This window comes from Rhinopithecus bieti, unplaced genomic scaffold, assembly GCF_001698545.2.
Source record: "Rhinopithecus bieti isolate Rb0 unplaced genomic scaffold, ASM169854v2 scaffold_10088, whole genome shotgun sequence".
In the NCBI taxonomy this organism is placed as follows: domain Eukaryota; kingdom Metazoa; phylum Chordata; class Mammalia; order Primates; family Cercopithecidae; genus Rhinopithecus; species Rhinopithecus bieti.
In genome coordinates this window covers 257,436-278,391 of record NW_016806409.1, presented here as the reverse complement: position 1 = coordinate 278,391, position 20,956 = coordinate 257,436, and the positions used below count along the sequence as shown (strand labels likewise).

Sequence of the window (20,956 nt, the reverse complement as noted above, 5' to 3'; positions counted from 1 at the left end):
GGTGGGGGGTGGGAATGGAGGGTGGGGGAGGGCACATGGGTAGACAGGCCTCCTACTGGGGAGGAAGAGTAGGAATTTGAGGATGCTGCTTTGTCAAATCTTTTTTCCTTCCCTGGGTTCTCGGCTCCCCCTTATCGTTACCCTTTCCCCAAAGCTATGGTATCTCCCATTCCAGAACCCCAATTCCCCTCGAAGATCCAAGTCTTTAAAACACAAAAATGGTAAGTGGGGCCGGAGCAATGGGAATGCTTCTAGCTGCGTCTTCTGGGACTCATTGCCGGGGGGTGGAGGTGGGGCCCGGGGATAGGGGAATTGAGGGAGGGCCTGTGATCCTTCTGTCACCCCCACTTCCTCTCTGGTTATTTTCAGGGTTCTCTGTCTGTACCTCTGCATCAAACACCCTTCCCCTTCTTTTTTCTTCTTCAGGGGAACTTAGCAATTCGGATCCTTTTAAGGTGAGTGTGGGCCACCCCTCGCGCTTGCTCTCATTGTCCTGGTTATGAGGTGGTAGGGATTTGGACAAGTAGGGATCAGAATGCTGACAGCCAGAGGCACTGATGAGCTATTTGGATCTTATATATTTATGTTCTTTCTGAGTCCCACCCCTTATCCATAGACAGGTGGGATGAGAGAAATCACTTGGAAAACGGCAGGGTTGTCCTAAAGCCTCTCGCTTAGAAAGGCACCAGAGGGACTGATTCTCGCTTCCCCCCTGCCCCTGTCTTTTCTCTGCCCCTTCTCTAACCTGTACCTCTGGTTCTCCTGCAGTATAACAATTCAACTGGGATCAGCTATGAGACCCTGGGGCCAGAGGAGCTTCGCAGCCTGCTAACCACGGTGAGGGGGACCGGCAAGGGAGAAGGCCCTTGGGAGTGGGCTGGAGCCGTAGGCAGTGGTCAAGGCCCGGGAGGAAGCTGGTGACATAGCAGTCAGGGCCATATTGTTCTCTCTCTCTGGAATTAGGTTTCCTGGCCCATAGTGTCCTGGAACTGTCTGCTCTGGACACCTTGGAGCCATCTCTGCTTGTGCTTTCTAGCATTTATACAGAAGGGAATATCTAGCATCTAGAGTAGGTTCCCTCCATCCCTCCTTTCAGCTTATATTCCTCTTCCAGCAATGTGGGGTGATTTCTGAACACACCAAGAAGATGTGCACAAGGTGAGCACAGAACCTAGAAAGGGGGCCAGGGGCCTCCTGCACACTCACCATGGGCATGGGTCGGACTTGAGCAATGGGGCTCCTGCCCTTCCCCTTCCCTCCTCTAATGATCAGGCCTTCGGCCACAGTCTGGGGACGAATCTGCACTCATCCCTTCCCTGTCTGTGCCTGTGGCTCCTGCCTTGCCGAGGGGAGAGGCTTTACCTGAGTTCCTCAGACCCCTCCCTGCCTTGCCTCACCACCAGGTCCCTACGCTGCCCACAGCACACAGATGAGCAGAGGCGAACTGTGCGGATTTATTTCCTCGGGCCCTCGGCGTAAGTGGCCCTACAGGAGGGGTGGGGGCTTATGACCAGTTAGGGTGATGATCGCTATCTCTAAAGCCCTTCTTTGGCTCATCCCCTTTCCAGCGTCCTTCCAGAGGTCGAGAGCTCCCTGGATAATGACAGCTTTGACATGACTGACAGCCAGGCCCTGATCAGCCGGCTTCAGTGGGATGGCTCCTCTGACCTCTCACCCTCTGATTCAGGCTCCTCCAAGACGAGTGAAAATCAGGGATGGGGTCTAGGTACGTGATACAGTTGGGCCCCAGGGGCTGTGCCCGAAGCCATGGGAGTGCCACCTCTCCTGCCACAACCCTACTCTCATCCCTTGTGTCTCTTTCTCTACAGGTACCAACAGCTCTGAGTCACGGAAAACCAAGAAAAAGAAATCCCATCTGAGCCTGGTAGGGACTGCCTCCGGCCTAGGTTCCAACAAGAAGAAGAAGCCAAAGCCACCGGCACCCCCGACGCCCAGCATCTATGATGACATCAACTGACTTGGGTGCAAGGGATAGCCTTTGGCTGAGCAGAGCCCTCTCTCCTGACCCCCACCCAGGTGGCATAGCCTGGCAAATGGACGGCTGCTGGGGGTTGGGGCTTGGGAAGCTTGGTGGGCCAGGCAGGCAGAGGATCCGATTATGCGCCCCTGGGGGGTGTCAAAGTCCTCTGCAATGGAGCACGACTCCTCGGCGTGCAGGACTCAGACCTGGACATATTATGCCTTGGACATAAGTTTGGTGGGGAGGCGGTTTTCCTATTTATTCTGTGAGTTACTGGATGTCCAGCTAGGCCAGGGGCCTGACCTGGGCGCTGTGCCAGGGCACTGCCTGCCCCCCCACCCCAGGAACTGGACTAAGCCCTGCTGAAGGGCAGTGTGGCGACCCGGGAGGCTGTGGGTTGGAAGCTGAGCCTGGAGGGGGCCTGCCTTGGCCGCCCTCAGCAATGTGAATGGGTCCGGTGCTTGGAGCTGAGGGGCAAGGCTGGGCATGTCCTGTCTGTGTGCAGAATCCTATCAAATGCCCCCAGTCCCAGGGGTAGGCAGGCACAGAGTGCTGTCTGCTGAGGTGGGCGTCCAGAACTGCCACCACCTTCCCTGCCCTCACAGGGGCAGCCCTTTCCCCTCAGTCCCCATGGGCCTCCTTGGCAGCAGGAGCTGTCCTTTTGTTGTTGGGTGCCAGGAAAGGGCCTCCAGCCTCTACAGCTTCAAGGAATGGGAAAGGGAGGGTAGGAAGAGGGAGAAGTGTCAGAATTCCTCCCCCTGTCTCTCCTCCCTGACCCAGGGCTGGTGAGGAGTGGGGCCCCAAGGTGAGAGGGAACGGTGCTGCTTTATTTGAAATGTTTTCTTACCTCATTCCCTGCCCCAGGAAGGGACCCAGCCTCACCCTCCTGGGGTGGCCCCGTGTTCCTCCTGCCCATCCTGCCCCACTGCCCTACCAGGGCAGCCCAGGTTCCCAACTGCTGCTTCCACCCCCTTCACCTTGACTGGCTTCAGTTTCTCTCAGCGCTCCTGCCTCCAAAGCCTGCCCTGTTTCCCTTCCTTAGCGCTTTTAAGTTATTTATTCTGTACTTGTGGTTTGGGGCTCTGAGGAAAATCCTAATCTCATGCCTCTCCCCCTTTGCTAGGAGTCGGGTGGGAAGAGAGGGTGGCCTCTGTGCTCCGGGTTGTCAGTGGAGGGGAAGGGGTGTCATTGCCCCTCTCTGGGACTGTCATGCCAGTGTGCCCACCTGCCTGGTCTACATCCTGAAGAGATGTACCGTCCCCCCTCCATGCGGGCACCACCACTCCCAGGAGCCAAGCTGGAGGACCGCGACCTGGGCTGGGAGCAGAGCTGATTGACACGGGTGGAGGTGACCCTGAGCCAAGTTCTCTGGCACTTCCTGGACATGTCCCCTGCCCTCTTCCCAAGAGGAGCCATCCCACATTTGGGTAGCTAGTACCCAGGACTGGTTGGACTGATCGGGTTAGGGACCCTAGAGGGTTAAGGGAACAACAGAGATGGGGCTGCAATGCCCTGTCTGGAACTCCGCTCTCCCCCTGGGGTGGTTCTGATTGTGGCTCATGCCTGGTTGCAAATTGGTTTTTAACCCACAAATTGTGATTATTTTTTAAAAAGCCAAACAGATTTTGGCAGGAGTTAGAATAAATCCTGGGGCCTGGGCTCCTCCGTTCTTGGCCCTCCGTAGCCTTCTCCCTCCGAGGGGAGGCCGGAGGGAGGAGGATCTCAGCAGGCCTCCAGCCGCTTCCAGATGCAGTCTGGGGAGTGGGCTGAAGGTGAAGGGAGGAAGGCTGTGGGCCACTCTCCCTTCTGAGAGGCAGCTGCAGCTCAGGCCCTAATACACTCTTTGCCCTGTGGCTTCTCCCTTTTTCCCCCTTCTGGTTGGAGGAGGGAGAAGTGGGAAGTAGTTTGGGAACTGGTTTGTCCACATAAACTTCCCCATTGTTCCTTGGCCCGCCCTCAGGGCAGAGCCCCCTGCCCAGGCTGGGTAAGAGATGGGCTTGGTCCAGCAGGGACCCTGAGGGAACAAACCCTTTTCCTTCTGGGGAGAGAGTGCCCCCCTACCATGTAGTTGAACAGGGGCTAGGAGCTCCCCACTCCCCTCCCTTTAACAGCAGGCTGTGTGGGTTTCAATTCCCATCCTTCCCACCCCGGCTAGGTGTCGTCCGCCCTGTATCCTATCATGTGTCTGAGTGTGTGTGGGGGGGTTCTGTACTAATTTCCATGGCCGGTGGCTTTTCCTTCCATGCATCACTCCCCCCCGCATGCCCAGGGGCCACCCGCCTGGCATTACCGCATGCTGGGGTCATTGGGGGAGGGGGGTGGGGCTCACGCTGTCCTGTGGTCTTGAGATTTTTATTTTTGCATATGTAATCCATTCTGTACAGGTAGCTAACTTTGTAAACGCTGTGTATTCCCTCTGCCCCCATGGCTGCTGGTGTAAATAAACTGCATCTCCCGTTGGTAGCCCCGGCCTACCTACCCTCATTACCATGTTGCTGGGGGCAGCGCAGTCATTCTCTGTCACAGAAAGAGGCTCCAGGACCACAAAATGGAACTTTATTCAGTCACAGACACTGACCCTCCAATAGCCCCAGAAGCAGGAGCCTAGGGCCCAGCGATCCATACCCAGTCCTTGGAGTTGGGAATGGTAGGATGCTGGCCAAGGGCCAGTGCTGTCTCTTGCTTATAGCCTGAGGCCTACGGGAGCAGCAGCTGTGGCCTGGCCGCTCCCAATGCTGGGGGCTTGGCTTGGTGTCCTGTCCCCTTCCTGACTGAGCTCTATGAAGGACTCTTAAAAAAATAAAATGCAAGCAAAGTGCTTTGAAAGAAGGGAGGACACCCTATTCCTGCTAAGGGGTAGAGGGGGGTGAAGGCGGCTAGGTGCCCATAAGAGAAGGCTGGCACAATCTTCATTCCCGCCTGTGTGATTTCAGTCTCAAAATGTATTTGGCTGAGAAATGGAAGGATACTCCAGGATTCCTATGGAGGTGTGCTGGGGCCATGCTGAGCTGCCCTGGCAGGCAGCCCTGGGTGCTGGGGGCAGACATGCAGGACACTGGGAAGAGCCAGGACCACAGGTGGGAGGGAATCTCAGAGCCCAGGCTCCCCACTGAGCTTAGCCAGCAGCTTTGAACTTCAGGAGGACCCTAAAAGTGAAGGAAGATGACATCCTCATTTCTACCTGAGTTGTGCTTGCACAGAAGGGACGTCTGTACTCCTGTGGACGAGAAAGGGAGGCCCCGTACCTGCCTCCTGTGTCCTATGGAGGAGATTTCCATCACATCCTTTCCACCCCTCCCTCCCAGGCCCTCGGGCCCAGCTCTGGCCAGGAAAAGGGGGAGGCCATAAAGGAGGAAGACCATGCCTTTCATTTTCTTCCTATGTCCTTATCGTCCATACATCCCAAATACTAGGAAGCTGAAGAAGACGGTGACTCCCACCAGGGAGACAGTGGCAGGTGCTGTGAAGAATTGGCGGTAATTGATTCGGAAGTACCAGACCACACCCAATAGCACCACAAAGACAGGCACCATGAGGCTGCCCACATTGACACCAAGGCTGGGTGGCTCAGTGGCTGAGGGGGCCAAGGAGGCTGAGGGGCCTGGAACAGCTGACCCTGGGGGTGAGCGGTGGCAGTGAATCACACAGTTGTCAGTAATGTTCAGAGAACGCAGTGTGCGGGCTGGGTCCTGTAGCAGGCGGCCCTGGTAGATCAGTTTCATGTGGCTTTCTTGTCCAGGGAAGTATTTGCTATAAGGATGAAAGACATGGAAGGAAAGACAGAGGGTGAGGAATGAGAAAGCAAACAGGCCTGGACCAACAAAGCAGGGGAGTAGGGAAAAATTAGAGGATGGATTTTTTTTTTCATTTTTTTTATTTTTATTTTTTTTTTGAGACGGAGTCTCGCTCTGTTGCCAGGCTGGAGTGCAGTGGCGTGACCTTGGCTCACTACAACCTCCGCCTCCTGGGTTCAAGCAATTCTCTTGCCTCAGCCTCCCGAGTAGCTGGGACTACAGGAATGCGCCACCACGCCCAGCTAATTTTTTTTTTTTTTTTTTTTTTAGTAGAGACGGGGTTTCACCATTTTGGCCAGGATGGTCTTGATGTCTTGACCTTGTGATCTGCCCGCCTTGACCGCCCAAAGTGCTGGGATTACAGGCGTGAGCCACCGTGCCCGGCCTCCCTCATCTTTATCCTTAACTAATGAAGGGTGTATTTGTTTTGTTTTGTTTTTTGAGACTGAGTCTCACTCTGTCACCCAGGCTGGTGTGCAATGGTGCAATCTCAGCTCACTACAATCTCCGCCTCCCANTAGAGACGGGGTTTCACCATTTTGGCCAGGATGGTCTTGATGTCTTGACCTTGTGATCTGCCCGCCTTGACCGCCCAAAGTGCTGGGATTACAGGCGTGAGCCACCGTGCCCGGCCTCCCTCATCTTTATCCTTAACTAATGAAGGGTGTATTTGTTTTGTTTTGTTTTTTGAGACTGAGTCTCACTCTGTCACCCAGGCTGGTGTGCAATGGTGCAATCTCAGCTCACTACAATCTCCGCCTCCCAGGTTCAAGCGATTCTCCTGCCTTAGCCTCCTGAGTAGCTGGGATTACAGGTGTGTGCCACCACGCCCAGCTCATTTTTTTACTATTAGTAGAGGTGGGGTTTCACCATGTTGGTCAGGCTGGTCTCAAACTCCTGACCTCGTGATGTACCCACTTTGGCCTCCCAAAGTGCTGGGAGCCACCGCGCCCGGCTTGAGGGGTGTATTTCTAAGAAAGTATCTACCTGCCCTTAGTAGGGGCTAGATCTTATACTTTCCTGCAGCTCCTATGTCTGCACCAGCCTCCTTAGAGGCAACCAAGGGCTGGGGGATGAGCACAAGCAGCTTCCCACTTCCCAGGCCACTCACCTCTTCAGGGCACCCACGGTATCCTCTGGCCTAGCCACAGCCAGCTCCTCGGTATCATTGAGGAATTTGAGTCGTACAGTGATGAGGCCAGGGCTGGGAGGGAGGCAGGTGCTATCCTCAGATCTCAGGGGGGCCTCTGGACTGCCGCTGTCTGCACCTGCTTGTCTTTTAGGCAGGCCTTGGATGTCAAGGAGATGCTCAAGGCTGGGTTCAATACCACCCCCAGCTCCAGCTTCCCCTGTGGAGTCTCCCCGACCTTCACCAGCCTCTTCAGCCTTCTCATCATTACCCTCTGATGGATGGGGGAGTTCAGTTGGCTCGGGGTTGCCTTGACCTGCCACCAGGTGGTCCATATGCCCCAGGTGGAGGACGGATGTGTCACCTGCTGACACAATGGCGCCCAGGAGCTGGTTGCTACCGCTGTCTGCTACGTAGGTAGAGAGCCAAGCTAGGACCAAGGCTAGAATCAGCACCACCACACCTGCCACCACCATCACCTCATTACCCACACCCTCAATGAGGGTGACATCAGAGAGCTCCATGGCCTGGCTGCCGGCAGGGTCCACGCTGCAGGAACAAAGGGGGACAGCATCAGCAGAGCCTGAGGGGTTGCAACCAGGTCTCTAGTTTGTTTAGGTTCTAACTGACCCAGCCCTGGAAAAAAAAAAGGAGTTCAGTGTTCTGTAAAAGGGGGCACAAACCTTCCTAATTCTGGCACCCCAACGTAAAGCTGAAGACCTGTCGTACCCTTTGCCTCTATTGTGAAACTCTTGCTTTCAGGTTCTGTGACCTTCCTCTCTCACACTCCAACTTCCCAATGAGCGTGGATCAGCAGGAAAAGCCCACAGCCTTGCTGCTGCTGCTGCTGCTACTGTTGTTGCTTTTTTGGCGAATGAGGAAAAACCTTTGCTGAGGCCTGAGTTTCTCTAGGATTTCTATCACTTGGTCAAGCAAATATGTCTCCTAAGCAGCCTCCAAAGTGGCTTGAGACCCAAAAGTCTGTAATATTTTACTGCGGGGCACGCTTAGAGGCACTGTTTAGCCATCCCTGCCGGATTGTCTCATTTCAGCCTATTTCATTCCTGGTCACAGATCCAGGCTGCCAGATGTCAAGAGTCAAAGAAAACTGACCTACCATCAAAAGCAGAGTCAGACAACCTCAAACGGGCAACTCTGTAGGGGTCGCAAGCAGACACTATGCAGCAGACATTATGTGCCACCTCTGAAACTTCTGGCAAGCCCTGGAGAGCAACATGGGACAGACACCAGAAGCACCACCCTCCTGGGTCACCATGGCCCCACTCCTGCAATGACCACTTCCCACGTGGAAGTGATTTGAAAAAGATTCCATAACAACTCTCACAATCCATATCTCAGTCTCTCTTCTTTCACTGTGAAGGTTCTGCTGCTGCAGTGTCTTAGAAAGGCAGGAAGGGTCCCTGCTTGCTCCCTGGAGTACCTACTATGTCCCTTGGAGAATCTGCTGCTTTCACAGCTGTCCCTGGGCAAATCCAGTCTGGTGATTATCATTATCAGACTATTCTCACAGCACCTATAAAACTTCATTATACTTATCTACCTCTCCATCTCTCTCTTAGACAAGGATCGTATGTATTTCTCTTGGTACTTAAGCGTCCAATATAATGCCCCAGTAGTTGCTCAAAGAATATCTGTGGAACACATCAACATCCTTATTTAATATACCGGCCCTGGAGTTAGAAAAACAACAACTAATTATAACCCCAGTCTCGCGTCTTACTAGCTATATCACCTCAGACAACTTTCTCAGAGCCTCAGCTTTCTCATCAGTAAAATGGGGTTAAAAACAGTACCTACCTCATGAGGTTGTTTTGAAGATGACGTGAAATCATCGAAGCAAAATACTTAGCACAGTGCCTGGCACAGTGCAAATTGCAATTGCTCAATAAATGGTAGCAATTATATATCACACCCACAACTAACCCCTGATGGCAAGAAGATTAATGTAATTAACCATGATTTACAGAAAAGGTAACTGCGACGAAGAAAGACGAAAACGGCTGGCAAAGACACAGGGAACTCTCGTGGGGAGGGGCCCCGCAGGACCCCAGGTGTCCGGCCTGAGAGGTCTTTACTCTGTCCCTCAGCCTGTGATCTACCCTGTCCGTACCGTGACCGCACGGTGAGGAGGGGTCCCGCACCCTTTTTCTGAGGCGAAGGTTTCGCGTTTGGATGGTCCTATTCCCGCGGCGTTGGACTGGGGTCCATGGGCCCACCCGAACCGAAGGGCTCCCTGGCCCTGGCCTCCGTGATAAGCCCAGCTCTCCCGGCCCGTGAGGGGTAGGGTCGGCTAAGGGGGTCACAAACCGTCCACACCCCTCAAACTTCGGGGCGGGGCTGGGGAACTGGGGGCGGGGCTTGAGGACGCGGGGAGTCATGGGAAATTAAAGGGGGATTTGACCGGCACTGTGCCTGGATGGGGAAGTCCTCACCTGAAAAGGCCAGACTAAATGTTTTGACCTCGCCAGGACGGCCCCTGGACTCGTCTTTCCGTAGTGGTCGGGAAAAGGGCTGGCAATCTGCGATTCTGTTCAGGGTCCGGTCTCTTCCGGCTTCTCCCGGAAGCTGTTATGCCAGGGACAGGAAGTCCCGCCTCCGCGCCTTGCACTGATGACGCAAAGCTACGTAAGGCGGGCTGACGTAAAAGGTATTCTTTAAATAAAAGGGACAGGTTTCTCAGAGGAAGGAGGGGCGGAGTCATTGTTGGCGGGATTGCGGTCCTCCCAGAGCGGGGCCACGCCTGGTGGGCGGGGACTTAGACAATCCGTGTGAGAGGCGGGGCCTGGGGGAGGAGTTAGCGGGGAGGTACTTGGGGAAAGGGGCGTGGCTTCGCGTCTGCGTAAGGATGCCCAGGCTGGCGCCGCTGGGCAGAGCCGGTGCGACGTTTCCCCTTTCCAGCCTTGTTCTTCCGGCCTTGCTGTCTGCCTCCCGGGCTGATTGGATTCGTTACTGCTTTGCAACGCGCACCGAACTACAGGTTAGCGGGATTAGTAAAAACTCAGCTCTGGGCCAGTCGGGAAGACAGATAAGGAGACGAGTTAGTCAGCATCCAGTGCTTGAAGAGTGCGGCCCCAGGTAGCGTGGGACCCGGAGAAAGAAGGCGGGAAAGCATTTCAAAGGAGGCACAGATTCAGCGTAGGCTTAGGGCACAAAAAGCGGGAGAAGTCCAGCTTTCAAGAACTTATTCGGATTTTTGCAATTAAAATTTTTTCTTTTTTGAGACGGAGTTCCGCTCTTGTTGCCCAGGCTGGAGTGCAATGGCGCGATCTCGGCTCACTGCAGCCACCGCCCCCCGGGTTCAAGCGATTGTACTGCCTCAGCCTGCGGAGTAGCTGGGGTTATAGGCATGCGCCACCACGCCCCGCTAATTTTGTATTTTTAGTAGAGACGGGGTTTCTTCCTGTTGGTCAGGCTGGTCTCGAACTCCTTTCCTCAGGTGATCCGCCCCCCGTCTCGGCCTCCCAAAGTGCTGGGATTACAGGCGTGAGCCACCGCGCTCGACGGCAAGTAACATTTTTTCCCATCGCTTTGGGAGACAGAGATGGGAGGATCGCTTGAACCCAGGAGTTCGAGGCTGCAGTGAGCTATGATCTGAGCCACTGCACTCCACCCGACAGCGAGGCCTTGTCTCAAAAAAAAAAAAAAAAAAAAAAAGGCGCTGGAGTTTGAGGATTTTGGAGAACTAATGATTAAAGGATAAATAATGCATACAGGGGCAAACATAAGCAAAAAGCTTGGTGGCATGTACCACCTGAACACTGGCAGAAGTAGCACTTAGATCAAGAAATAGATAATTAGGCCCGGCGCGGTGGCTTACGCCTGTAATCCCAGCACTTTAGGAGGCCAAGGCAGGCGGATCACAAGGTCAGGAGTTCAAGACCAGCCTAGGCAACATGGTGAAATCTGTACAAAAATATAAAAATTAGCCGGGCGTGGTGGCGCACGCCTGTAATCCTAGCTACTCAGAAGGCTGAGGAAGGAGAATGGCTTGAACCTGGGAGCAGAGGTTGCAGTGAGCTGAGATGGAGCCACTACACTCCAGCCTGGGTGACAGCGAGACTCCATTTCAGGGAAAAAAAAAAAAAAAAGAAAGAAATAGATAATTACCCCAGAACCTCCCCCTTCATACATTCTAGCCATTAACCTCCAAAGAGCAGTCACTGTTCTGATGTCTGTCACCAGACATTAGTTTTTCCTGTTTTTGTACTTGCTATAAATGGACTCCAGCTGTGTATTCTCTTCAGTGTCTACCTTCTTTTTTGTAAGTCCTTTCATTGTGGTAAAACAAACATAGCTGCTGGGCCCGGTGGCTCACGCCTATAATCCCAGCAATTTGGGAGGCCGAGATGGGCAGATCATGAGGTCAGGAGATCGAGACCATCCTGGCTAACACGGTGAAACCCCGTCTCCACTAAAAATACAAAAAATAGGCCAGGCGTGGTGGCGGGTGCCTGTAGTCCTAGCTACTTGGGAGGTTGAGGCAGGAGAATGGCGTGAACCCGGGAAACAGAACTTGCAGTGAGCTGAGATGGTGCCACTGCATTCCAGCCTGGGTGACAGAGTGACTCCATCTCAATAAATAAATAAATAAATAAATAAACAAACATAGCTAGGCACGGTGGCATGCACCTGTAGTCCCAGCTACTCTGAAGGCTGACTCAGCAGGGTCACTTGAGCCCAGGAGTTAAAGGCCAGCCTGGGCAACACAGGGAGACCTCTATCTCTAAAGATAAATATATACATATACATAATATAAAATGTACCATTTTAACTATTTTTAAGTTTACAATTCAGTGGCATTAAGTGCATTCACAAAGCCGGGCACAGTGGCTCATACTTGTAATCCCAGCACCTTGGGAGGCCGAGGCAGGAGGATCCCTTGAGCCAGGAGTTCAAGACCAGACTGGGCAATATGGTGAGACCCACATCTCTAAAAAAAAAAAATGTAATTAGTTGGGCATGGTGGCGTGTGCCTGTAGTCCCAGCTACTCAGGAGGCTGAAGTGGGATGATTGACCCTAGGACGTTAAGGCTGCAGTGAGCCATAAGCCAGCTACTCAGGAGGCTGAGGTGGGAGGATTGCTTGACCCTAGGGTCAAGATTGCAGAGAGCTGTGATCATGGCACTATGCTCCAGCCTGGGAGACGGAGTGAGACTCCATCTCAAAATAAAAAAAAAAAGTAAAGGAAAATAGCTGAGCATGGTGGCTCAAGACTGTAATTCCAACACTTTGGGAGGCTGAGGTGGGAGGATCACTTGAGCCCAGGAGTTTGAAACCAGCATAGGCAACGTTGCGAGACGCTGTATCTACAAAAAATTTAAAAATTAGCCAGGCCTGGTGGTGTGTGCCTGTAGCCCCAGCTACTTGGGAGGCTGAGGTGGAAGAATCATTGGAGCACAGGAGGTCAAGGCTACAGTGAGCTGTGATTGCATCACTGCACTCCAACCTGGCATACAGAAAGACCCCGTTTCAATCAATCAATAAAAACCACTCTGGGAGATCTTCCCAAGGCAGTACACATGCTGGTCACTTGGAATCCCTCCCTAGTTCTTTCCTGCCATGGGTAATATGGATTTGTCTAACCACTCCAACATGAGTTGTTGCAAGCAGTGCTGAGAGGAATATTCCTGTATGTAGCCTGCCTTTTGTGTAACTGGGAACAGTGTTTAAGGAAGTGGCCAAATTGTCCCCAAAGAGGCGATTTGCTCACCAACAGGATTTACACACCTGGCCTTGTACCCTGAATTTTTTTTTTTTTTTTTTTGAGACAGAGTTTTACTCTGTCACCCAGGCTGGAGTGCAGTAGGAGATCACGGCTCACTGCAACCTCCGCCTCCCAGGTTCAGGTGATTCTCCTGCCTCAACCTACTGAATAGCTGGGACTACATGTGTGCACCACCACACCTGGCTAATTTTGTAGGGACAGAGTTTCACCATGTTGGCCAGGCTGGCCTCAGGTGATCCGCCTGCCTCGGCTTCCAAAAGTGCTGGGATTATAGGTGTGAGCTACCACGCCTGGCCTAATTTTTGTATTTTTAGTAGAGAAGGGGTTTCACCATGTCAGCCAGGCTGGTCTTGAACTCCTGACCTCAGGCGATCCACCCACCTCGGCCTCCCCAAGTGCTGGGATTACAGGCATGAGCCACCGCACCCAAGTATTTTTCTTTTTTAACCGTATCTTTTGTAGTTGTAAATATATCAGAAAAGGTTGAGCTGGCTGTGGTCCGTCTGCTGTAAAGGGGTAGAAAGTTCAGCATTGCCTCTGAGAGAGTGTGAGGCTCCCAGCCTCCCTCTCTAGGGAGGAGTTCTTTTTCTTCTGTTAGGCCTTTTGGCTCTGTAAAACTAAAGCACAAATTTCATCCAGAAACGGGGTGTTGCATTCTGCATAGCAAGGTAAAAAAAACTGTCTTTGTGTTGATGAAATGGAATCCCACAGATAACAATTCTCCTGGAGGAGGGAAGGTTGGGCCGCTGCAGCAGGAGGCCGACCCCAGGACTTTGGATCCCTGTCTCCACTGTGTAATTCCAACTGGTAATGGGACTGAAGACCCCAGGATCCCTCAGCAAAAAGACTGCTGACTAAGGAGAAGACTGCTGGGAGCCCCTCCCCAGTTCCCTCCTGTGATAGGTACTATAGGTTCTGGGTCTGTGAGGGGATTTGTGTTTCTGTTATTTTTATTTATTTATTTATTTTGAGATGGGGTCTCACTCTGTCGCCCAGGCTGGAGTGCAGTGGCACAATCTCAGCTTGCTGTGACCTCAGCTCTGTGCGACCTCTGCTTCCTGGGCTCAAGCGATCCTTCCACCTCAGCCTGCTAAGTAGCTGGGACCACCATCTGCACCACCATACCTGGCTAAGTATTTTGTGTTTTCTTTTTTTTTAATTTCTAGAGACAGGATCTTGTTATGTTGCCCAGGCTGGTCTCAAACTCTTGGACTCAAGTGATCTGCCCCCCCTTGGCTTCCCAAAGTCCAAAGTGCTGGGATTACAGGCATAAGCCACCGTGCTGGGCCTTTTTTTTTTTTTCCCCAGCCTCAGCAACTGAGGCTCACATAGTGAGACCCGTGATGGTGCATGCCTGTAGTCCCAGCTACTTGGGAGGCTGAGTTGGGAGTATTGCTTGAGTGTGGGAGGTTGAGGCTGCAGTGAGCCGTGATCATGCCACCACACTCCAACCTGGGCAACAGAGAGAGGCCCTGTCTCAAAAAAAAAAAAAATTGTTTTCGGGACAGTGTCTCAATGTGTTGCCCAGACTGGTCTCAAACTCCTGGGGTCCAGTGATCCTCCTGCCTCAGCCTCCCTTGTAGCTGGGACTACACAGCACCTGGCCCTTGTGTTTTTATTGTAACATTTGCTCAATGCAGAAAACTTGAAAGAGCACCAGCGGGTGGGGAATGAACATGGAATGATGGGGACCTCTGTCACATTTAAACCAAACAACATCCGTACTTTCGTTTCATGCACTAATCATTTATTTGCACTCATAAAAACTGGCTTGCTTTGAAAAGCTTCTTCCAAAGCTGTATTGTGGTACTTTTGACTCTGGGACAAGAGGAAGAAGTTGGGGGATTCGGGCAGTTGGTGGCTGGGCCCCCAGAGACATATGTGGTGACCACTGTTTAAGACACCATTCATCACTTGGGGACGGAGGGAGCACATAGATGGACCCCAGGCTCATGGATGTTCCTCCTTCCACAATCATTTACCAAAATACCCGTTCAAGAAATACAGTTCCAATCTCAGCCTAGTTGAGACAGACACAGGCACTTAAATAAGTACCAAGGAGGGCTCTGCAGAGACAGTGCTATTGGAACTGAGTCCTGAGGGCCAAATCAGCCTTGACCAGACCAAAAAATATGGAAGAGTATTTCAAGCGGTGGGAATAACGCATGCAAAACCTGAAAACAAAGAGGAGCAGGTCACATCCAGCAACTGGTGACTTGCTTACTAAGGCTGGAGATGAACCTTGGAAGGAAGAAGGGAAGTCAGAAGGCCAGATAAGGCCGGGCGCGGTGGCTCAAGCCTGTAATCCCAGCACTTTGGGAGGCCGAGACGGGCGGATCACGAGGTCAGGAGATCGAGACCATCCTGGCTGACATGGTGAAACCCCATCTCTACTAAAATACAAAAAACTAGCCGGGCGAGGTGGCGGGCGCCTGTAGTCCCAGCTATTCCGGAGGCTGAGGCAGGAGAATGACATAAACCCGGAAGGCGGAGCTTGCAGTGAGCTGAGATCCGGCCACTGCACTCCAGCCCGGGCGACAGAGCAAGACTCCGTCTCAAAAAAAAAAAGAAAAAAAGAAGGCCAAATAATTTGGCAGAGGCTAGAGGCTCTCTTTTACTGAGTTGTTTTTGTTTTGTTTTGTTTTTTGAGACGGAGTTTCGCTCTTGTTGCCCAGGCTGGAATGCAATAGCGTGGTCGTGGCTCACTGCAACCTCCACCTCCCGGGTTCAAGCAATTCTCCTGCCTCAGCCTCCTAAGTAGCTGGGACTACAGGCATGCGCCACCACGCCTGGCTAATTTTTTTTTTTTTTTTTTAAGACCAAGTCCCACTCTGTTGCCCAGGCTGGAGTACAGTGATGCGATGTTGGCTCACTGCAAACTCCGCCTCCCAGGTTCAAGTGATTCTCCTGCATCAGCCTCCTGAGTAGCTGGAATTACAGGCGTCCACCACCATGCCCAGCTAATTTTTGTGTTTTTAGTAGAGACAGGGTTTCACTATGTTGGCCAGGCTGGTCAACACAGGAGGAGGAGGGAGGTAAAGGCCGAGTCTGGGAACAGGCCAGAGTCTGCAGCCCTTCCTGCTGGAGAGAGGGTCTGAAAGCTCAGGTCCGGTTAGAGGTCAGCAGGTGTCTCAAGAAGCCCATGGAGGGATGAGGTGGACCAGAACAGCACATGGAGTACAGAAAAGAGGGGCAGGCAGCTGACCGCAGTGGCTCATGCCTGTTATCCCAACACTTTGGGAGGCCAGGGCAGGTGGATCACCTGAGGTCAGTGTGAGAACAGCCTGGCCAACATGGTGAGACCCTGTCTCTACTGAAAATACAAAAATTAGGCCAGGCACAGTGGCTCACGACTGTAATCCCAGCACTTTGGGAGGCCAAAGTGGGCGGATCTCGAGGTCAGATCGAGACCATCCTGGTGAACACTGTGAAACCCCATCTCTACTAAAAATACAAAATAATTAGCCAGGCGTGGTGGTGATCGCCTGTAGTCCCAGCTACTCGGGAGGCTGAGGCAGGAGAATGGCGTGAACCCGGGGGGCGGAGCTTACAGTGAGCGAAGATCGAGTCACTGCACTCCAGCCTGGACAACATCGAGACTTTGTCTCAAAAAAAAGCCAGGTGTGGTGACTCACGCCTGTAGCCCCAGCTACTCGGAAGGCTGGGGCACAAGAATCGCTTGAACCTAGGTGGCGGAGGTTGCAGTGAGCCGAGATAGCCCCACTGCACTCCAGCCTGGGCAGCAGAGTGAGACTAGGTCTCAAAAAAAAAAAAGAAAGAAAGAATGGCCGGGCGCGGTGGCTCAAGCCTGTAATCCCAGCACTTTGGGAGGCCAAGACGGGCGGATCACGAGGTCAGGAGATCGAGACCATCCTGGCTAACACAGTGAAACCCCGTCTCTACTAAAATACAAAAAACTAGCCGGGCGAGGTGGCGGGCACCTGTAGTCCCAGCTACTCGGGAGGCTGAGGCAGGAAAATGGTGTAAACCCGGGAGGCAGAGCTTGCAGTGAGCTGAGATCCGGCCACTGCACTCCAGTCTGGGTGACAGAGCAAGACTCCGCCTCAAAAAAAAAAAAAGAAAGAAAGAAAGAAAAGAGGGCCAGGAACTGGTCCTCCCGGGTTGGAGGCGGGGACAGGTGGGAAGGGCAGAACACACCATGGGACAGCCTGACATGGGGCTCACTGGATGCGCCCCTCCACACGCAACAGCAGGTAGTCCCTGAGGAGCGGGGGCAGTGGCAGCCGGGTAGCACCCTGCCGGCAGCGGCTTCCCAACCGAGCGCGCACAGCTAGTCGGGCCAAGTGCTGCAGCCGCCTTGGCTGGTTCACCATGCACAGGGCCGAGCTGTAGAAGGCTTCGTACTCCTAGACCAGGAGTAAAAGAGGGTCAGATGACCCTTGCCCTACCATCTGGGGGCAACCCAGTGGTGAGGGTCCTGGGATTTTGCAGCATGCACCCACCTGGGTGTTTCGTGTGTCTCAAAGGACTCAGATTCAGAACCATAGAGGCCCTGCAGTGATAATGGGGGCTGGGGCTCCACTTCAGGGAAGGGTCTTCACTATGTCTGCACCCACTCCCACCCCAGAGAGGCTAGCACAGTGCCCACCAAGTTAGAGATGCCAGATAAATGTCTGTGCTGATGCAAGTGAGGGAGGCAGGAGAGGTGTGTGGAGTTAGGGGGTCAGCCTGGGGTACCAGGGGGAGGTACCACTCAGCCCATCCTCTCTACCCAGGGACCCTCCTGCTGCTCCCTCCATGACGCTGATCCTGAAGGAATAGACCTGTGGCTCATCCCTCCTCCCCATCTCGGCCCTGAGGCAGACATACCTTCCACAGTTCTGGGAGCACCGCCTCCACCCAGGTCTCACAGGATGGGACACAAGGATAGGCATTAAGCAGGACTTCCAGGGCCCGAGGGAAGTTGGCACAGTGTTTCAGCATCTAGGGGTCAAAAGAGCGTATTGGGCACATGCCTCCCGCAGCCGAGGGCAGACCCAAGTCTCAACCCACATGGCCAATCCTAGCCTAATCTGGGGGGCTAAGGTCTGAGTCTCTCTTCCCTTTTCTGTGCCTCTGTCTACTCCACCCTCAAGTGCTCAAACATTTTGGCCCCAGTTTTCCTCTGGGGCTCTTCCCTCCTTTGGACTCTCTCACAGAATCCTCTCTCCCCCTCCCAAGCTGGGGACAGCCCCCTGGCCACTGAGGGTGGGCTTTCAGTCTCTTAGACCCTCTCTCTTCCCCAGAGGCTGAGTAGCTCCAGCCGTGGGCTCCCCCACACAGGAGCCTCCTATCTCAGGGTCTCCCAGCGCACCTCAGGGCGCACAGGCTGGGCCCCGTAGTCCAGCAGTGCGGCGAAGAGGACCTCGGGCTCCCAGTTGGGGGCGTCCTGGACGGCCTGCAGCGCACAGTCCATTGGTGTGTGGCCCGCCCCATTGGGGACCTCAGCCCGGGCCCCGTGGCGCAGCAGCAGCTCGGCCAGGCCCCCGCAGCCGTTGGCACAGGCGTTGTGCAGCGGCGTGTGGCGCTTGCGCCCGGCCGCCCGGGCATCAGCTCCAGCTTCCAGGAGCCGGCGCGCCGCAACCTGGTGCCGCCTGCAGCTGCCTGGGCCCTCGGCCCCAGCGCACGCCGCGTTCAGTGCCGTCTCGCCCTGGCTGGTGCGCAGGCCCACGTCGGCGCCATGCTCCAGGTACAGAGCCACATGCTGCTCCAGGCCGCGCGCCGCCGCCACATGCAGGGGCGTCTCCTGGCTCTCGCCTGCCGCCAGGTTCACCGTTGCTCCCGCTTCCAGCAGCAACTTGGCGCACCTGGGGACAAGAGAGCAAGGTCCCGGGGAAAATCCTGAAGGCCTGGGACCCCTTCAGCTTGCTGTCACCCTCCCTTCTCTTTCCACCCCTCTCACCTTGAGGTCCTACCTGGTGTCCTCCATGAGAGTCACACAAGCCCCGCTACAGACAACAGAATTGGAAGGTGCTGAGAGCTACCAGAAGCATCTTCAGTTTTCATATGAAAAACTTAAGCCCAGAAGTGATTTGTGCAGCCAAGGACACAGCAAGTTAGTGGCTGCACCAGAAATAGTACTCACTGCCTCAGACAGTCCCTCCCAGAGTCTACTCTGTCTCAGTTGTCTCCTAACTTTTTTTTTTTTTTTTTTTTTTTTTTTTTTTTTTTGGAGACAGGGTCCCTCTCTGTCGCCCAGGCTGAAGTGCAGTGGTGCAATTAGAGCTCATGTAGCCTGGACCTCCCAAGCTCAAGCAGTCCTCCTGCCTCTGCCTCCCAAGTAGCTGGGACCACAGGTGGGCACCATCATCACACCTGGCTAATAGATTTTATATTATTTTTTGTAGAGACAGGGTCTTACCATTTGCCCCAGCTGGTCTCAAACTCCTGGGCTCAAGCAATCCTCCTGCCTTGGCCTCCCAAAGTGCTGGGATTACAGGTGTGAGCCACCACACCAGGCCTTATTTCCTAACATTTTGATAGCACAAAATTTGGAAAACCCACTTCTGTGTACGTTATGAAACACAGAAAATTTAAAAGTATGCACCAAAACAAAAATACAAGTTATAATATTTTATTTCTGCCCTCACACTTAAAAGACCACTCTTCTAAACCAGGCCACAATCATTCAAGCAAAGGCAGGCACTTGGGGCCACCCTCCTCCACTTTCTCCTAGAGAAAACAAAACCAAAGGAAAAACAGCAACAAAAACAGGTTTTAGAGAGCACATGTTTCCCAGGTCCAGGGAAAATTATAGACCAGAACACTGTGGCAGCAAACATGCATCCTTACCTACTGCAGGGTAAACCAAACATGCAACAAACTAAATTAATAATGATGAAACCAAACTAACAGTAACTTACAACTAAAAAGCCAGAACGGCAGCTTCTGGAAACTCAGGAGCAGATCCACCATCCTCAGTGAAACCCTGATAACCAAATACCCTTTCCCAAAATGGCCAAAATTCTTGCTCACATATTCCACATAGGTGTCTTGCTCTGTAGCCAAGATGTGAGTAGCAGCCAGTCTTCCATAAGCTACTGAATTATCTCCTTGGTAAATTCTAATCATAGGCTAATTTTTGTTTCCAAATACTAAATTTTTTTTTTGAGGCGGAGTCTCGCTCTGTCGCCCAGGCTGGAGTGCAGTGGTGTGATCTCGGCTCACTGCAAGCTCTGCCTCCCGGGTTCATACCATTCTCCTGCCTCAGCCTCCTGGGTAGCTGGGACTACAGGCACCCACCACCACACCCAGCTAATTTTTTCATTTTTTTTTTTAGTAGAGATGGGGTTTCACCGCGTGTTAGCCAGGATGGTCGCGATCTCCTGACCTCATGATCCACCTGCCTTGGCCTCCCAAAGTGCTGGGATTACAAGCATGAGCCAAGTCTTGCTCTGTCGCCCAGGCTGGAGTACAGTGGCACCATCTTGGCTCACTGCAGTCTCCACCTCCCGGGTTCAAGCAATTCTTCTGCCTCGGCCTCCCAAGTAGCTGGGACTACAGGCATGCACTACCATGCCTGGCTAATTTTTGTGTTTTTAGTAGAAACAGGGTTTCACCATGTTGGCCAGGATGGTCTTGATCTCCTGACCTCGTGATCCCCCTGCCTCGGCCTCCCAAAGTGCTAGAATTACAGGTGTTAGTCACCACACCCGGCCTTCAAATACTAAATTTAAGTAACACTCCAAAGCTCGCCCAGTAGGGTTCCAGTAAGTGGGCATTCTCACGTTACTTAGAAAGATGAAGTCTGTTGGAAGGCACACCAAATGCCTGTAAGAACCCAAGAAAGGGCTGGCAAATGTGGACCACTTCTTGGACCTCATCTAGATGTAGCGGAGAGAGGTCCCCAGCTTGTGGGCAGTGGAGAGTCTTCCAGGAGCCCTTGGATCCTTACCTGCCACCCTGTCTGTTGACCTGATTGTATTTTTTTTTTTTTTTTTTTTTTGAGATGGAGTCTCGCTCTGTCACCCAGGCTGGAGTGCAGTGGCGTGATCTCAGCTCACTACAAGCTCCGCCTGCCGGGTTCACGCCATTCTCCTGCCTCAGCCTCCCAAGTAGCTGGGACTACAGGCACCCGCCACCACACCTGGCTAATTTTTTTGTATTTTTAGTAGAGACGGGGTTTCACTGTGTTAGCCAGGATGTTTTTGATCTCCTTCCCTCGTGACCCCCCCGCCTCGGCCTCCCAAAGTGCTGGGATTACAGGCGTGAGCCACCACCTTTTTTATTTTTTACCGAGGCACTGCCACTCTTAGATTATCATGTACTTTTAAAAGACCTAACCTTCTCAAACTGTTAGGAATAAT

The 20,956-nt window shown here is 53.2% G+C and overlaps 3 protein-coding genes and 1 long non-coding RNA gene across 14 annotated transcripts in view; 2 read left to right on the top strand and 2 right to left on the bottom strand.

Moving 5' to 3' along the window:
- The window catches only part of ATXN7L3 (ataxin 7 like 3), a 10,493-nt gene extending 6,049 nt beyond the window's left edge, over positions 1-4,444 (top strand). For 2 of the 5 annotated variants that reach the window (XM_017876034.1, XM_017876030.1), the window contains 7 exons: positions 155-221; positions 370-455; positions 769-837; positions 1,115-1,158; positions 1,404-1,475; positions 1,569-1,726; positions 1,830-4,444. In XM_017876034.1, coding sequence (XP_017731523.1) covers positions 155-221; positions 370-455; positions 769-837; positions 1,115-1,158; positions 1,404-1,475; positions 1,569-1,726; positions 1,830-1,978 — 645 coding nt within the window. In that variant the 3' untranslated portion in view covers positions 1,979-4,444. The remainder of the gene's footprint in view (positions 1-154; positions 222-369; positions 456-768; positions 838-1,114; positions 1,159-1,403; positions 1,476-1,568; positions 1,727-1,829) is intronic. The other 3 variants (XM_017876031.1, XM_017876032.1, XM_017876033.1) reach the window with 3 other exon arrangements.
- Positions 4,445-4,517: 73 nt separating this feature from the next.
- TMUB2 (transmembrane and ubiquitin like domain containing 2) lies at positions 4,518-9,485 on the bottom strand. Of its 7 annotated transcripts, XM_017876035.1 has the most exons (4): positions 8,723-9,330; positions 6,887-7,453; positions 5,346-5,731; positions 4,518-5,127 (listed from the first exon to the last, which is right to left on the bottom strand). In XM_017876035.1, exons 1-3 carry the CDS (start codon positions 8,755-8,757, stop codon positions 5,368-5,370), a joined length of 966 nt encoding a protein of 321 aa, XP_017731524.1. In that variant the 5' UTR covers positions 8,758-9,330; the 3' UTR covers positions 4,518-5,127; positions 5,346-5,367. The 7 variants fall into 7 exon arrangements, with proteins under 7 accessions (XP_017731524.1, XP_017731529.1, XP_017731525.1 ...); XM_017876040.1 differs by lacking the exon at positions 8,723-9,330 and adding an exon at positions 9,358-9,485 and having other exon boundaries at positions 4,518-5,731; positions 6,887-7,540; XM_017876036.1 differs by lacking the exon at positions 8,723-9,330 and adding an exon at positions 9,358-9,485 and having other exon boundaries at positions 4,518-5,731.
- Positions 9,486-9,614: 129 nt separating this feature from the next.
- LOC108532184 (uncharacterized) lies at positions 9,615-13,688 on the top strand. The gene is made up of 3 exons (XR_001886381.1): positions 9,615-9,902; positions 13,362-13,553; positions 13,647-13,688. It is a non-coding gene; the product is annotated as an uncharacterized LOC108532184 (long non-coding RNA).
- Positions 13,689-16,684: 2,996 nt separating this feature from the next.
- Positions 16,685-20,956, bottom strand: part of ASB16 (ankyrin repeat and SOCS box containing 16) — a 13,298-nt gene continuing 9,026 nt past the window's right edge. Inside the window, exons 3-5 of the mRNA XM_017876029.1 lie at positions 17,965-18,457; positions 17,481-17,594; positions 16,685-17,017 (exon numbers count right to left, since the gene is read on the bottom strand). Of these exons, the coding sequence (XP_017731518.1) occupies positions 16,832-17,017; positions 17,481-17,594; positions 17,965-18,457 (793 nt within the window). The 3' untranslated portion in view covers positions 16,685-16,831. The remainder of the gene's footprint in view (positions 17,018-17,480; positions 17,595-17,964; positions 18,458-20,956) is intronic.

Coding starts and splice junctions, on each gene's coding strand:
- TMUB2 (XM_017876035.1), bottom strand. CDS start 8,757: ATGATTTCACGTCATCTTCAAAACAACCTCATGAG. Junction 7,454..8,722: donor CTTCAAAACAACCTCATGAG/GTAGGTACTGTT, acceptor TTGTTCCTGCAG/CGTGGACCCTGCCGGCAGCC. Junction 5,732..6,886: donor ACCGTGGGTGCCCTGAAGAG/GTGAGTGGCCTG, acceptor TCATCCTTATAG/CAAATACTTCCCTGGACAAG.